At 33.0% G+C, this 18,404-nt stretch overlaps 2 protein-coding genes across 2 annotated transcripts; one reads left to right on the top strand and one right to left on the bottom strand.

Annotated features, from left to right (window-relative positions):
• The first annotated feature begins 2,060 nt into the window (after window positions 1-2,060).
• On the top strand, window positions 2,061-4,642 carry LOC130824797 (zinc finger BED domain-containing protein DAYSLEEPER-like). Its single transcript, XM_057689813.1, has one exon. The coding sequence runs from the start codon at window positions 2,061-2,063 to the stop codon at window positions 4,623-4,625; it is 2,565 nt and encodes an 854-aa protein (XP_057545796.1). The 3' UTR covers window positions 4,626-4,642.
• An 11,612-nt stretch (window positions 4,643-16,254) lies between these two features.
• On the bottom strand, window positions 16,255-16,941 carry LOC130825260 (uncharacterized). Its single transcript, XM_057690395.1, has one exon. It carries the CDS (start codon window positions 16,741-16,743, stop codon window positions 16,384-16,386), a length of 360 nt encoding a protein of 119 aa, XP_057546378.1. The 5' UTR covers window positions 16,744-16,941; the 3' UTR covers window positions 16,255-16,383.
• Between the last annotated feature and the right edge of the window lie 1,463 nt (window positions 16,942-18,404).

Below are 18,404 nucleotides of genomic sequence, written 5' to 3'. Positions count from 1 at the left end.
TATTGCCCCATTTAGATTCATTTACCTTTGATATACCCAAATTCTGTAATGAGACAATTTTATGGTGAGATTATTTTTATTAAATAATTCATATTAGTGTGTTAAACAAGAGGTTTGGTACAATGGATTAAAATAACATAATACTTATAAATAAAAGAGAATATTGCAAGTAAAGTAATTGACTCATATCTAAAACAAAAAATGAAGCAAATATATTAGTACAGATTATAATGAAAAATGATGTGAATTGGGAGGCCAGAGAAACATTATAACGTCTTATTTAATTTGCGTTACTTTTCATTTTGAATTGTTTTATTTTTTTTTTATTATTTTCTTATTTAAATATGGTCTCCATAACCTTTGTTTAATTTCGATCACACATTTAAGGTATTTTTAATATCATTTACGCAATTTATTTTTTATTTGCATTGAGTAACACATTTTCATAAATTTCTATATTTCTTTAAAATGTCTTGATCATCCTTCCGAACGGAGTATTTTTTATAATATACTAACCCCATTTTACTAACATTTTTCAATTTTTTTTACAATTATTAGCAATCAATCTTAATAATTAAGTAAACCTCATGGTTAACGTGTTTTGCTCAATTGGAGATGATTAACGTTTTACAAATTTTTTTTTATTAAGAAAGGTCACAGAGTTTAATTTAAGTAAAGCTCATGTGGATTTTAAAAAAAACTTTGCCTACCACTTAGAAAACCCAATATCTCAAGATTATCACGTGTAATTTTCCTAATTTTTAATTAGGTAGGCATTAGCTTATTTGTAAAAATAAGTGTGAATTGATGGCAAAACCCAAGGGGGCAGTATATGTAAAATTCAACCTTTAAAATTTATATAAATAAACTAGTAATTTTATAAATAAGTCAAAAGTTTAAACTCTTCTTCCATTCTTCATCTAATTCGGGTTTAGAAATTATATCTTTACTCCAATTTTTTTAAAGGCAAAACCCGCCATTTTTATTTATTTATTTTGTTTTTAAATGTAGATAAAGAAATTGACTCCTTCAAAATTCATATAATAAAAGTTGACTTAGTGATAAAATTAGTAATTTATAACAGAAAGATTAAGAATTTACATTTTTCCCGTAGAAGTTTCTTCATTTGGTTCACTATCAAATAATTTACTAATCTTTCTTACGAATGCAAATAAAAAAATAAAAAAATAAATTATAGTCAATTTTAAATTATTTTAGATTCATATTAAGCGAATCCCGAATTCAAAAAATATATTAACCGGTGCATCTTGTTACACTGGTTTGCACGGTTTGGAGACTCCATTGTTCCTCTTGAAGTCTTGATTGCTAATTGCGAAACATTGTAAGGGCAAAAATTCTTGCTGAGCGTTTCTTTTCCTGATTTAGTAGATTATAATAGTTGGCGTAGTGATAAAATTAGTAATTTTATAAAAAAAAGATTAATAGTTTAAATTTTTGGCCCTTGAATTTTCATCCTCTGGTTTGTGGGGTTTGGAAAACCCATTGTTTCCTCTTTGATTGCTGATTAAGGGTCTGAACAATGGCAGTCTTGCAGTATTGGTGAATCGAAAAAAAATATATAAATCTTGCATGCAATCTTGATAATTAAAACCCTCTTCAAGACTTTTGAAGTGAGGTAAATTTCTAAATTGTTCACATGAATTTTAAAAATATAGATGAATCTAAAGTGAATTTAGGGATTTAAAGTGTAAATCAAAGAAAGTCTTGTGAAGTAGATTAAAGTTAGGGGAAATGTGATATGGGAGTTTGATATTGAGCTTTGAATTTAGGAATATTCGGACTCTTTAAGACTCATATATTGATTATTAAGTAAGAACTTTCTTTTTATCCTTTTTAGCACTGGAATGTGTAAGAGGTTATGTGAGCAATTCTATTAGGGCTACATTGAAGTTTGGAGAATAACTATGCTGTTAATGGAGTTATCACTGTGGAAGTTACTTGTTTTATACTACTTTCTCTATTTTTTAAAGTTGCCATGTTTGTCATCTTAAAAAGAAGTTGCAATGCTTGACGAATAAATCTCTGAATTCTTTTGCAGAATGGCGACCAATGATGAAAACATTGAAATGATTGATTTAGAAAATGTAAGCTCTGAGCTTGTTCATCCAGTGCAAAACAGTTCTGAAGATGTGCGTCCCCAATCATTCAATCCGGAGCATGTCAGTAAGGAACAATTGCAAAAACAGCTTGTCTGCTCTGATTCTATACAAACACCGCTAGATACTGCTTTTAAAGAGGAGGTTCATACTCAGCCCAACAGTGCAAATGTAGTGCGTTCTGGGCCTCTTAATTCAACTGAAGCTAGCAATGAAATGTTCAATTCAAAACCAGCTGAAAAGTTGCCAAGTGAGTCACAGTATTCAAATTCTCAAACAGAGCATTCTTTGATTGTCAAATCCGAACAAGTTGAACCAGAGCCCATGGATTTGGGGGAAGCCAACTTGCAGAATATGGATGAACATGCTGATCTCACCCAACCTGTTACCCTTGAGCTTGTGCATTTGCCTCAAGCCGTTCTAGAGCCAGTTCATTCGCAACCAGACGGGATGAAACGTGTTAGCTCTCAAAGTCACGGAGCTGGACTTGCTTATTCGCGTGCTTTTGGCATGGAACTGGTTGATACACAGCCTCTAAGCTCAGAAATTTCTAATACACAGCTAGAAACTTCCGAGACTCAGCCTAATAAGCGCCGGAAGAAGTCTATAGTCTGGGAGCACTTTACTATTGAATCTGTTGGTCCTGGCTGCCAAAGGGCGTATTGTAAGGTGTGCAACCAGTCTTTTGCATACAGTGATGGTTCTAAGTATTCTGGTACAAGCAACCTGCAGCGCCATATCGCAAATGGGACTTGCTCTGTAGTCTTCCGTCAGCAGGAGAGGAATCAGTCGTCCCCCTATATGCCGAAGAGCGGTGGAACCGATGGGGGAAATGGACATCAATCAAAAAGGCGTTATCGCAGCTCTACTTCACCATATTTAATATTTGATCAGGATCGTTGCCGGCAGGCGATTGCGAGAATGATCATCATGCATGATTACCCACTTTATATGGTTGAACATCCGGGATTTGTTTCGTTTGTCCAGAATCTTCAGCCTCATTTTGATATGGTCAGCTTTAACATTGTACAAGGAGATTGTGTTGCCATTTTCTTGAGGGAAAAGCAAAATCTTCAAAGGTTTATTGCAGGGATCCCAGGGAAAATTTGTCTGACAGTGGATTTGTGGACTTCAAGTCAATCAACTGCTTATGTTTTTGTTACTGGGCAATTCATCGACAGTGACTGGAAGCTACACAGGAGACTACTTAATGTTGTAATGGAGCCATTTCCTGAATCAGATAGAGCTCTCAGCCATGCTATTGGTACTAGTCTATCAGATTGGGGATTAGATCGCAAATTAGCCTCAATTACTTTCAATCAGGCACCAAGTGAAAATGCACTTGATCAGCTGAGGGCTTTGCTTGCAGTAAAAAACCCAATGCTTCTTAATGGCCAGTTATTAATACGGAGTTGCATTGCTCGTACTTTGAGCAGCATGGCCCAGGAAGTAATAGCTTCTAGCGAGAAAACTATCAAGAAAGTTAGGACGAGTGTCAAGTATGTGAAGACATCAGAATCACACGAGGAAAAATTCTCTGAGCTTAAGAAACAGTTTCAAGTACCAACTGAAAAGAGTCTTTCTCTTGACAACATCACAAAATGGAACACAACTTATGAAATGCTCCTTGCTGCTTCTGAGTTAAAGCAAGTCTTTTCTTGTTTAGATACATGTGACCTTGATTACAAAGATGCCCCTTCCATGGAAGATTGGAGGGAAGTTGAAAACATTCTTATGTATCTTAAACTTCTGTTCGACACTGCGAATTTGCTCATGTCGGAACCCACTCCATCATCAAATGTGTTCTTCCACGAGGTGTGGAAGATCCAACTGGAGCTGGCACGTGCTACTGCAAGTGACGATCTATTTGTGGCTGGCCTTGCTAAGTCTCTGCAAGACAAGTTTCACAAGTACTGGAAGAATTCTTGCCTGGTTTTAGCGGTTGCTGTGGCTATGGATCCCAGGTTTAAGATGAAACTCGTGGAGTTCAGCTATACCAAAATCTTTATGAACGAGGCTCCAGTTTACATCCGGGTCGTCGATGAAAGGCTCCACGAACTTTTTCAAGAGTATCTAACTGTTCCTCTTCCATTGACCCCTCTGGAGAACAATAATGTCGGCGATGTTGGGGGAGAAGACCACCACCTTAACAACGTACTTTTTGACTTTGATATGTATATCATGGAAACAAGCCAGCAGATGAAGTCAGAGTTAGACCAGTATCTGGAGGAGTCTCTCTTACCTAGGGTGCAGGATTTCGATGTGCTAGGTTGGTGGAAGCTTAATAAACTCAAATATCCGACCCTTTCAAAGATGGCTCGAGATATATTGTCTGTGCCCCTGTCAACAGTTTCTCCTGATGCAGTGTTCGCTATTCCAATGAACGAGATGGATTCGTATCGCTGCTCCTTGAGGCCTGAAACTCTCGAGGCCCTCATATGTGCGAAAGACTGGTTGAAGACAGATTCTAACATAGTCTCAAAAGAGCTAGTGAAGATGGGGCTCTGACTTTTAAAATCTTGTATTATCCCATGGTGTGTAGCTAGTGAAAAATTGACAGAAGTTATCCTACAATCCATATAAATTGACACCAGTGAAACAGGCTGATAAGTGTTGTATTTTACACTTATTGCTTCCTCTTTGTGGTTTATCGAGGACTTTAGTTAGCGTTTTGAGGCTCAACGTGATCATGATTTGCTAAAGTGAGTTCATTTGTCGTTATATCCCTTTTTGTGCTTTAATGATTGATATGCGAGTTGATTCAAGCAAGTTTCAAGCCATCTCAGTCCCCAATCATGTCTATCGAGGTTCATTAATGCATTATCACATGTTTAGACACCATTTTCTAGCTCGTGAAGGCTTTGATTGTAAACGAGAAAAGTTCAAGTGCCATTTGTTGAGTTTATTAAGCTATTGGTGTTATATGATAAAATGTCGACCGAGATTGGCTAAGCTTCGGTTGAATTAGCATTTAAGAAAGGCTCTAGAATGAATTTGAGGATAGTCTCCGGTGAGATTGTAATAGCGTCGATCGAAGCTATGTATAAAAATACTGGTGCTAAGCTGATTGAAGTCTTGATGGAGAATGATAGGCTTTGGTCGAAGCTGGTTAAATTCCATCGAACATCTATTTATCCTTGATTTCCTTAAGCTTTAAAATGCCATTATTTTATAATCTATAAACCAACTAATTAAAATGATTTTTTTTGTCTTTAATTACCTTGATTGCATCAATAATCTCTTTATTTACCTCTTAATCATTACCTCGTCCACATTGTTATATATACTTCAATATTACTTTATAAATAAGATAAAATATCTTGTTAATACGTAATGATAGGATATCAAGCTCATTGTTTTTATATTGTCTAATATTAATACATTGGATTGTTCTTATTCTTAGAATACTCTCCGAAACCCTTACTAGTAACTTCTTTTAATTTGATATGTGTAAAGGGTATTGTTCTTCACTATTAACTCTTAATAAATCTATACACCTTATCCTACATATTATTTATTTATTATGCGCTTTATATATAAGCTCTTCCTCCAAACTAAGACCCTCATGAACTTAAATTCTTTAGAAGGCAACACTCCTAATACTTAATGATAAAATATCAAACAAAATCATATAGAATTATAACAATTCGCAATTTACTACCCGAAACTCTATATCTCAAATATGACATATCAATGTGACCGTCTCTATCTTAACAATCTGTTCATCCTTAAGAACGATAGAACCCTTATACTAACTTTCCAAGTAACCTATAAATGTTTATGAGTTTCTCGAGTCTCGTTTCTAATTATACATTCAATTATTACTTCAAAATGGTCTAACTATAAGTCAAGAAACATATAGGTTATGAAGCTCTAAGTCATAATCAAAGAATCATGATACTGTAATACTACCTCTTAATGCAACGATTATGGTATATGAGACATGAACTCGAAGTTCTATAATCCTAACTCAACTGTAAGTGACGACTCCATCCAAAAATCAAATAGGTATTGTAATATTGTTGGATATTTCTTTTATTGATTACTTTTAATTAATTCTAGTTCCCAAAAGCGAAAGGTTTTCACTGCACCCATTTCAGAAACTTCTTCCTTAAACTCCCTTTTATCGTTTCGTAATTCATTACACAACTCAAATATTCCTTCCTTACGATCAATCCTTAAGCTTTTAGCTTGCAATTGACACTAAGGTGGTAACTTGTAGTAATTTACTTGGAAATAAACTTATATAGTTTACCATAAAGTTATTTTCATGTCTTCTCCCAAGTCACAGCTAAGAGAATTTGTTAATAAGTTTCTTCATTGATTACTAAAAAAAAATTTGAGTCTTTTTAGGCTAAAGATTCAAATAACATAACTCAAGGGTCACCTCAGCTATTTCATTGGAGGTAATTATTCTTTCCAAAACCATTAACACTTGAATTAAATACTAGATAGAAGTAACTAACCTGGTCTATTTGGGTTGGTACACCATCAACATCATCATTAACCATTATCTTCATCCTCGACCTATTCTTAGAGTCTCACTACCGGCATAAGATGCTAAACTTACGACTAACAAATATAATATATCAAACCAACAAACTTAACTGTTATCACTAAAATATTAAACTCCATCATTGTTTAACTTTGAAAACATTAATTGATACACACAATAGTAACACTCTAAAATTCATTATATCAATATTATCATCATCGTTTTATATCCCAAAATAAATCATTCTACCTAGTTTGGGACACGCTTATAACCAACCATGTGCACATAAAATCTCAAAGTTGAAATAGAAAGAAGTATAACTCTAAAAGAAAGTACTTAATTTTTTTTCAAGTATTATCAATACCATTAATAAGATCAATAATATTTTGTTTTGCAACCCCAATAAAATTTTAAAAAAAACTACGGCCACCTGATTTTTTAATATGGTCCTAGCAAGAAGTAACATCATCTTACAACTCTTGCAGACATTATTTCTCCTTTAACGTCAGCTCATCATATCTTAATGATTTTAATAATCAAAATTCTTCAGAACATGCCCTTAGACCCCAATTCAACTAGTAATTCATAAACTCTTTGTATTTTCTTGACCTTCTCCTTGATGTTTACGTTTCATTAAACTCGCATTTAACTTTTATCTTTTTATATCTTCTTGTCCTTATTCTTGTTTAAACTACCACACTTACTTGGACATTTATTAGCCCTAATATTAGACAATTTGGTTGCGTACCCAGTTTCATAATAATAACCTCAACTAATTTAACAAGCTTCAAACAATAATCTTAAAATTGCTCAAATTAAACATGTTATAGTATATTCGTATGTATTAATTTATCTTAAAGTACTCATGGAGTCATCAAACACATATTGCAATAACAATTCATATTTATCTCATTAAGTCCACAACTTAAATTGAAGTTGAATATTGTATCACTTTACACTTTCGCAATGACTTTAAAAATTATGCAGCTTAATCACTATTAGCCTCTTAAGGTTTTGATGATGACTTCACTTTTAAATAAACAAACATATTTTTAGAGATTGTTTTGTAGGTATATATCCGATTTAGTTTGAATCGTTGATGAAGCCTATGACTTGGTTCGTGGAAGATGTACATGTCTTAATATGTCCAAGATGTTAGATAAGTGTTATAATGTTCAAAGTAGATGTACAGTCTACTGTTCCTAAAATGGACATTCTGACTGAAGTTGAAGCTGGAGACAGTACGCTGTTCCTACGTAGCAGGTCTGGAGAATAACATCGACTGGAAAATTGCGAATTAATTATTTTCTGTTTTTAAGTTGATGTAATGGTTTAGAATTAATTTAATTGCTCAAATTAATTAGTAAGTTAATTGGCAAATCTATTTTTAGGTTTTCTAAAAATAGCCCAAGACTTTTTCTTAATTAGATTTAGATCTCCTATTATTTAGGATCTTATGTTTTTAACTGCTATTCTATTTTTAGCATTAAGGAAACTGATTTTTCTTTGAGCAAATAACAGCCGGACACTTTCATAATTCCACCACCTTTTGTTTTGAGAACGTGGGGGTAGTGGGAGGTATGTCTGAGGAAACTGCTGGCTGTTCCCACTATAAATAGAAGGGACTTTGCTCGAACCAAAAATCCATCCAAGAGAATCCAAGAGTGTCCATTAAAGGGAGATCAAATTAAGAAAAATATTTTCAGTTTACACATGCCAATTAACTTATTATATTTTTCTTAAGTAATTATTTTAATTGTAATCCTCTTGAGAATTGGCCTTGTAAGGGTTAATGAGTGATTTGTTGTAATTAGACTTGTGGGAAGTCTAAGGGAATTAGAGAAAAGAAACGTGAGAAGAGAAAGAGAAAGAGAGAATAGAGAAAGAGAATTAGGCCTAGAGTAGAGAAGCTTCAAGTGAAGCAAACATTGTTTTGTGTAATTGTAATTGATTGCCTTAACATAGTGAGAATTTTGAAATCCCGAGGGGTCGTGGTTTTTCCTTCTTATTAGGCCAAGAAGGTTTCCACGTAAAATCTTTGTCTCTTTTTATTTCTTGCTTCTTAAGTTTAAGTTTTATTTTGTTTGTTAAAATTCCGCAAGTTCAAGCAAAAACGTAGTGAAAATCAATACACAACAATTCACCCCCCCTCTTGTTGCATTTGATCATCTCTTCATATTCCAACAATCACAAATAACCAATTGGTGTCATCACCAAAAATAAAAGTAAAATAAATATTTTATTATCACTTGAGTAACCCTACATCATATATAGATTAAAGGAGTCTCTAAAGTCGCATAACATGCAACTAATTTCTTTTTTTTTTCTTATTTTTTTCCTAGAAATTTATACATAAAAGTTCTTGCCAAAATAGGTTCATGAACATGTATCTTACACCTCATCAACCAACATGTTTTACTTCGCAAGTGCAATAATAAGCAACAAACACACAATTACTCATGATATGCACTTAACCCATTCTACCCATACTCTCATCGAAAGTTATAAATTTTCAAAAACCATTTCGAGAACCATTTCAAACACAAAACATTTAAAATAGGAACCATTGGCTCTGGTAACCACCTGTAACACGCCTAAATTCGACCACTTAAACGAAACCAAATAACATCGAAAAGGATGGGAGGAAATTCGAGTGTTACAAAAAAAAAAAGAATAAAGCAATTGGAACTAATCTTTTAAAATGAGCTGGAAATACAACAGCATCTCCTTTGTATATTGAAAAGATAAAAGATAAACTTGCTTAGAAATATAGAGACATTCATAAGAAAAAGACACATTGATCTTAAATAATCTATTACGACGAAATGATCCTCGCCGGATTCTCTATCAACATGCTAAGTAAGGATCGTGGTTCCAAATTAAACTCTTTAGTGCGAAAAGGAACAAAACAACTTTAAACATACAACCCACTAAAACAACAGAGTGGAAGATAAAATATACATACGAAGGTTTAAAAGCTTTTAAAAATCAAAAAATCAACAAGTTAAGTTGTACATAAGTAAAATCTTCCTAAGTCATTGTAATGATACGAAATACGCGCTCACACCCCCAATATGCAACGCAAAAGAACTCCAATACCTGTTAGGCTCATCTATGATTTCCCTGGTGCTCAACATATGAACGAATGTCAAATGCATCGTTGCAGGACCATCATAAAAAAAGGCATTGGTCAAGAAAACAAACATGTACATGTCAGTAACCAACAATATGTTATAATAAGCTAATAAACCAGATATTAACATGTATACTACAATATAAAGGAGATCTTACAAAACTCAAAGTACTAGTCATAACTACTCATTGTAGCTCTTTGTTTCTCAATGTAATTTCTATATTCTTCTCCTTTTTCTCTATTTTATAACTTATCTTAAACACTCACATGATACCACTTGTAGATGGAATATCCAAAGACGACATATTCTCTTATTCAATTCCTCTTTTATCAACTTTACTTCGTATTTGGGGTTCGCGAAATCCTCAAAGCAAAAATATAATCTCATGGGATTTATCCATTATATAATTCTATGTGACTAGGCCAAGAGCAGTATCGGCCATACGGCGCTCAATGACAATGTACGAGCTCATACCCCCTCCAGTTGATCCTCTCGGATCCTACCTTCGGGAAAAAGACCTACTGGGGACCAATCCAGAGGAGAGACCACCATATTAGGGTTTGCAAGACCCACATGGCATCGCCTTGGTCAACGGTTGGTATCGGTCATCCGACGCCCAGTGACACAAGTATGCTGACATCTCCTGTACAGTGATCCTCTCAGATCTCACCTCGAGAACTAAACCAACTAGAGGTACTAATCCAGTGGAGTCACGTCAATTAAGCATGATATAATGTTTTATCAAATGGGAATAATTCTTGCTTTCTACTATTAATAAGTGTTCTGGGATAGCAAAACCCACTGAGCAACTCAAACAAATTATGAAATTCACCTATAAAGGAATCCTTCTAACTCTAAGACATATCCAATTCTTAAATAATAAAGCGATGGTCCCCGCCTTCTACTAACACTCTCATTCTACAAACTATTCTAAGCGCAAGGATTTGATAATCGATAGCTCTTAATATAAAGTGTACTCACTAGTACCTCATAGTTTCGATACAATGCATATTATCACAATAAATAATAATGTCTTAAAGCAAATTGCATATAAGGGTTAGTTTCTGCGTGTACGTACCTGAAGTTGTTGGCACTCTGCAAAAGTCAAAACAATCACCAATACAGGATTTTATAATCTCTTATGAAGTGAGCACCCTCTAAAACCACTACTAGCGGTGGGCGCAGCAGGTGGCGGCTGCCTGGCGGCAGCTGGTGGTAGCGGCTATAGGTGGCGGCGCAGCTACTGTGGTGGTTGGGTTCTTAGTAAGGGAGGGAGATGAGGAAGATTAAGGAGTAGGAAGATTGAAGAAATAAATGGGGTGGTAATAATGTAATATATACACATTTCATCTCTATCAAACTCTTACCCAATTTGAGTATTTTTACTTTCATGACCCAAATTAACTTAGCCTACACATATTAGAAAATTTGAAAAAAATAAGGTTATTTAACAACTTAAGTCCCAAAATAAGCTTTGGGAAAACTTATTTCCCAAAATAAGCTTCTGTACATCCAAGCCTAGCCTCGGGTAAAATCGCTGTTACTAACAGCGAAAGAGGAAAAAACAAAATTAAAAGGGCAAAGTCGCTGTTACTAACAGCGACTTAAGGAGTTGACCAGTCAACTCCTTAAGTCGCTATTAGTAACAGCGACTTTGCCCTTTTTATTTTTTCCAGATTCCTTTTTCCTCATTTCAGTTCACGCCTTCTCTTTGCCATTTCGACACTTACGAGCTCTCTTTCTCCTTGCACCATTAAAATCAACTTCAATCCTTCAACTAAACTCATCAAATTTCAAGTTTGTACCACTAATTAGTTATTTCATCTTCCTACATTGACGTAAGGTACTAATTTTTTGTGTTTTTTTTCCATATTCGAAAAATTAGGGTTTACTTGATTTTAATGAACTTTCACATGAATGTAGGTTTTTAAACTTCCAATTTACTAATTCTTGTTCATCTACAGCTTATTGAGGTACGTTTTTAATTTAATTTTTTTTATTTGTCTTGATTTTAAAATGTATGTCATGTATGGTGGTCATTTACACTTAAACTCTATAAATATGTTGATTGTAGTTGTTATTTACCTTGATCTTCATAATGAGGTTGTTTGTTCGTAAATTTGTTGTTGAATTTAAAATGTATAGTGGTCATATATTTATGAACCTGATGGTGATGTTGATTTTGTATGTATTGTTGTAGAAATGGATTTATTTCGTGTGACTGTTGTATGCTTTTGGAATGGTTCAATTCGATCAACTAGTAACAATGTTAAGTACGTTGGGGGAAGACGTAAACTTTTTGCATGCAACTCATACATGGATTTGAATGAATTTAAACATTTTATATGCTCTAAGATTGGCATTGACACTACAAGAAGTACTGTTTATTTAAGTTTTAAGTATAATCTGAGTGGAGATTTGTTAGCTTTTCCGGTTGAGGATGAGGAGGCTATAGATGCAATGTGGGAGTATCCAAGGTCTACCCCTAGTCCTTCTTTAGAGTTATATGTAGAAGAGGTACCCTTAGGGAATGAAGATATCAATGTTGTGGAAACAAATGCATTCATGAATATAACTTCTTCTGCTCCTTCTCATAAGCCCTTCCCTACCCAAGAAACCCAAAATCCCTTTATGCCATCTTCTTCTTATCCTTGTAATGTACCCAATCAACTTCAATTTCAAGTCTCAAATGATGATACTTTTAACTTAGAAGATACAAATGAGGCTTGGGATAATGTTAATTGTGAGAGTAATGAATTTGTTGAAGCTCCTTCTGAGGACGATATGGGTGTTGACGAGGAGGCTCTAGCTAATGACATGACCTTAGGAAACATTCCAACAATCGTTGCCCCTACACCCTATGCACTGGTTCCCCCTCTAGATGAACACATTGAGGACAACTCTTGGAGGTCTTGGGAGCACAGGCTAGAGCTGCTAGCCCAAGGTGCGCCTATCAACGCTGCATGCGAACCTACTACGGCGGATTACATGCCGTGGTTCCTCTCCATCACTCGTCGATGGATGACACCACGAGGTATCATAGCGACAGCCCAGTACGCTCTCGCAGCACCAACGATGACACACTTTGTAAGTATTCTTCAACATTGATTATTATGCATAGAACTTATACCTTATACATTTCATTAATACTTAAGTCTTACTGCAGGTACAAGGCATTGCATCAGTCATCAGCTCCTCCCAAGAGGAGCCCGTACGGGAGATTGCCCAAGGCATACTCCTAGGCACGCAGTTTTAACACTTCATTCTGGAAGTGACTGCGCCCCATACCACTGCGTACGAGTACGAGTCATCTCCTCATCACCCCGACGTTCATCTTGAGGAGGTTAACTTAACGTGCCCGGACTACGGTGCCGGGTCCTCACAAGGTGTCACATCATCACATTATCAATCACCTCCCCTACCCGAGCGTCATGCAATGGCCTCTTACTATCGTAGGAGGCATCGTAAACCGTCACAGTTAGACAGGGTACAGGAGAAGGATTAGCATTAGAATAATGTTTGTATATATTGAACATTTGTACAAACTCAATATTTGTAACATTTGGTCTTTTGTGTGTAAATTGTAACATATATGTTGATGTATATGTTTTTATCGTATTATCACATGTTTATTATGAATGAAATGATGTTAAGTACTCAGACTTTTCGGCGATGAATCATTCCGCCAAGAATGCAGTATGAATTTAATCAAAAACAAACAGACATTCATATTCAAATAAGGATGTTGCTATCGAACATTCAACACAATTTCAATCATGTTCAACAAATCCATATCAAATTACATACTTCATTCGTTAAGTTAAACTACCGTCGCTAACTAAGAAGGCTTCTTAAACTTTCTCATAATCCTTTCAGTCTCTTCTTTCCTATTTGCCATATCATTCATTTGTCTTTTTAGATTAAATACCTCATCTTTAAGCTCTTTTTTTTTCCTTTTCAAGCCGTATTATTAAGTCTCTCTGCCATTTTGTACCCTCCGGAGCAATCCATCTAAAGTATGTGCATCCTAATCTATCAACCAAGTAGAAAGGGCAAGCAACAAATTCACGCCCTGGATCGAAGTCGCTCCAATCTGTATTAATCTCAACTTCATAACCACAATCACAAAGCTCTTCAATACAATGCTCCTTTGACATCTACATAATACATATAATATAGTAACGTTAGTGAACTTTCAAAAATAATATTAACATTTATAAATTGAGAGTAAAACTAACATAATACCTTATGTTACCTTTAAAAATTGATTGAAAAGAAGAAGAATGATGTAGAATGGATATAATGAAGTATGGGAAATGATGGAGCTATTTATAGAGCATCATTACAACGGCTATTTTCAAGTTCCTAACGGCTACTTTTCTAATTAACAACGGCTACTTTAGTTCATTAAAAAAAAATTAAAAGAGCTAAAGTCGCTGTTAGTAACAGTGACTTAAGGAGTTGACTGGTCAACTCCATAAGTCGCTGTTACTAACAGCGACTTTAGCCTGTTATTATTTTTTTTTTCTCTTTCGCTGTTAATAATAGCGACTTTACCCGAGGCTAGGCTTGGATGTACGGACGCTTATTTTGGAATTAAGTTGTAAAATAATCTTATTTTATTCAAACTTTCTTTGCCTGTTTGGAGTATGGACCCATTTGAATGAGACGTTTTTATGGTGAGATTAGTTTTACGAAACTAATTTAATGTACACTTATTGTCTTCAAATGATTACATGTGATTTTAAAGTGATCATCTATAATTTTAATAATATTTTTTATTGTCTTAAGGGTGTTTGGTATGTAAATTTGTTGTCTAAATGACAAAATCAATTAACCCAATTTGTTACAATTTGTTTGGTTTGGAATTTTGCAATCATCAATTTATTCAATAAAATATATTAAAAAAATGACTGGAGGCACGTGTCACACTCTCATTAAAATTATTTCATCTATTCTCTAGCGTTGATAGTGGACTTCATAATTAAGGAAGCAATTAACTCATTAAAAAATGTAATATTTTTTGATCGGCTATAATATATGTAATCTATTGATATGCTGTATTTCCTTCTATAATCCTATAATTTTTTTAATCCCAAACAGGGAAATTAAAAAACTTGATTCCTTAAACCGTTATCAAAACTGAAATGATCCAACCAAAAAAAGACAAAAAATATAATATAAATGTTTTTTTGTAATTGTTCATACATGATAAAAATCTACAAATCACATTAAAATATAATATATTAATAAAAAATCCATAATGTTTCAATGATGGAATCATAAAAAAATATTTTGTTAATAATAAATAGAGTATTCTATTGCATTTTAAAATTGCACTAATTAAAATTTAATAAAAAGCTATTGACGGACATTTCTTGACTTATATGGGTTTTATGATTTCATCAATATAGCTAAACAATAATAATTTGTAAATTTTTTTGATTGATGGTAGTTTTTGTTTTTTCCACATATATGTTTAAATATAATTGTATAACAAATTAATTCTTCGCTTTGGTAATTATATTCTTATAACAAATACAAAGATTTAATGATTAAGTTTATATTATACATTAATTAATATTAATATAAACATATTAGAAAATATTTATAACATTCATGCTTTACACGGAAATTTATGTAGTTTGTTCCACAACTCCTCTTGATCCTCACCATCTTAGCTCGTGTACTTCATCTTCTTATTTTTAATTTGAAGAGTGAATTTTGTCGATGCAATTTAAAGTTTTATTACAATTTTAGATTCCAACAAAATGTTCATATTTAGTTTTATTATTATTATTTATTGGTCTCTCTTAATTTGTATATTATTCTTATTCCATAAGTTAAACATAGTTAAATTTGATCATGTTTAATTTGTCTCGATATAAATTTTATTAACATCAACATTTTATAACTTTTAAGTAAACACATTTTGAGATATTTATGATTGAATATATGTACATTGGCAAATGTACAAAAACCAAATAGGATAATGTTAGTAAATAAGAGGGATTATTAATTCGATTATCGTGAGAACCAATCTACATGATAAAAAACTGTTATTTTTTTTTACAGAAAATGTGTTATTTTTGGGTAAAAAACTGTTATTTTTTTATAAAAAAAAAATTGATGGATAAAAAGTTAAATTTTTTATAATAATTTTTCCTATTTAATTAGTATATTAAGTGTGTAAATAATCCCCCATTTCTATTGAATGACCCATGTGTAAAATCAATTAAAAAATAAGCTAACTATATAGAACTGTATCATACAAAATAAGTTGTAACTACTAAAATGCTTTAACTCATTTCATTCATCCAAGTCCAAATAAACTATATCAAACGGACCCTTAATGTTCTATTTTTTTTAATATATTCTTCAAAAGTAATTGTTGATTATTGTGTAAAATAAACATCAAACAGAAAAGAGTAAAAACAGGTGAACTCAAAGAAATGGCATATATCCTTTGTTTTTTTTTTTTTTATTAAAATAAAACACTGTACAAAACTGAAGCGAAGGCCCAAAATAATCTGAAGCTATACTCAATTACCCATTACATTATCCAATCTCAAGAAACAGAAAACATCTGTTTTACTTTTACACCTTATTACATCCATTAAAATTCATAAAAATAAACTCAAAGAACTTGAGAAGCACTGGTTGATCTTCCATAATTTTTAGTAACACGACTACTACTAGAAGCAGAAGAAAAACTCCTACGAGAAGAACCCGAATAATCTCCCGATCTTTTCCTCAACATTTGGCGCATACCATCGGCAACTATAGAAGCAGGACTAGACTTATAAGTGCTACAAAATGACATATGTGCGCGCACAGCATCTTCAACACCCGTGCTATTTACTTCATCTCTTACTGCTTCTGAACATAACCCACATAGCCATTTTCCATTGAACTTTGCTTTTATTGCTTCTATGTATTCTATTGTGCACTCTTCTTTTAACCCACAACAATCACATTTTACTAGTTCGACTTCCATTTTATTTTATTATGGGGTTGGCTGAGGGGAGGAATCTGACTGAGATAAGACTCGATTGAATTTGATTGGATTTGATTGGATTGTGTGGAGTAGGAGAAAGGAGAAAGGAGAGGGAGGAGTTGAAAAAGGGGAAGTGAGAGAGAGTATTTATAGTGGAGGAGGAAATCAGCCATAATTTGCTGCATGTTATGTGGGAACATGGGTTGTGGGACTATAAGACAAATGGGGTCACACTTTTTTTGGGGGTAGGATACCTAATGTCTTCATTATTTGTTGGGTCATTTTTGATATCACTATAATATATTCACTTTCTTTCTTAATAAAGTTCTCAAAAAAAATATTTACATTATTAATTAAAAAATAGATATTTTGAATAGTGAATAATATATTTTATTAAATAATAAATTTAATAAAAAAAAGTGCGGAGCATAAATATTAAAAGAAAGTTTGTGAAAAAAATATAGAAACGACAACTAATAAGTAAATATTTATATAAAGTTAGTGGAAGATATGTGGGACCATAAGCATTATTAAATATTAAAATGAAGATGAATAATATTATTTTTGTCTAATATAAGTAATTTTTTTTTGGAACAACAAATAGAATACTACAAAATGACAAATACCAACTTTTTTAAGAAGCGGAGGGAGTAGGTTCTACTATTTCGCCTCCTTGAATTAGTAGATAGAAAATTTTAAAGAAAAAGATAGATGTTTGATAATAAATTAAAAAACAGGGTTATAATATAAGAAAATAGTGTGTCTGATGTAAAATGAATAGAACAATTTAAAATAACAAATGTTATAAATTGAGTGGAGCGAGAAAGAGTAGATTTAAAATTTGTTAGATTGGACTTTTGTTTAAGGGAATAATTATGATTATCAAGTTCATTAACTTGACATTGATGATTAGTTCGTCATTATGACGTAAAGTTTTTACGTATCTAGACCGTTGGTATTTCTATTATACATTAAGTCCTTTCTCTAATTCATTTTATTAAATTCAAAGAAAATTATAAGAAATTATCTAATTTATATGTCTTTTTTTAAAAAACTACTTTATCTAAATTTTTTTTGTAAAAAACTACTTAATATAATACAAATGTTTGCAAATGACTACCTATTAACGATTCTCGTTCGTTGACTGTTACCTGAATCCTTTGACCATCACGTGAGTGTTACGTGACTAATTAAAACACTCCTTCTTCTTGAATAACCTTCAATTTTCAGAAATTTTCACACGGGCGAAATCAAAGACAACAATTTCATCTCTACTTTCTCTCCCATCCTCCTCTTTACTTCCTCTCATTGAAAGATCTAACCTATGCTGGTGTGTACTACTTCTCAATTATGGTCTAGTTCATTCTTATATTTTAGTGTTAATCTGCATATTTTTTTCGTTTTAGCAATTTCAATCCAATTGCTGCGTTTTTTTTTGAATTTGTTGTTTTTATCTTGCACTTTGTGAATTGATTGTTGTTGTGTCTGAATAATTTGTTAAGGTTCATAAAATTAGCTAGATCAATAAGATGAAGAAATTAAAAATCAGAACAAAGGCTATTAAATTGAAAAAGAAGGGGTCTGAGTTGGTTACTAAGGTGGGTAATATAGGGACTATTAGGATAGATGAGGTGGAAATTGAAAGATCTGATGTGGCAGAC

The sequence above is a fragment of the Amaranthus tricolor genome, chromosome 10, assembly GCF_026212465.1.
Source record: "Amaranthus tricolor cultivar Red isolate AtriRed21 chromosome 10, ASM2621246v1, whole genome shotgun sequence".
NCBI lineage: Eukaryota > Viridiplantae > Streptophyta > Magnoliopsida > Caryophyllales > Amaranthaceae > Amaranthus > Amaranthus tricolor.
The sequence above is the reverse complement of the archived record's forward strand: the minus strand, read 5'-3'. Positions and strand labels throughout refer to the sequence as shown.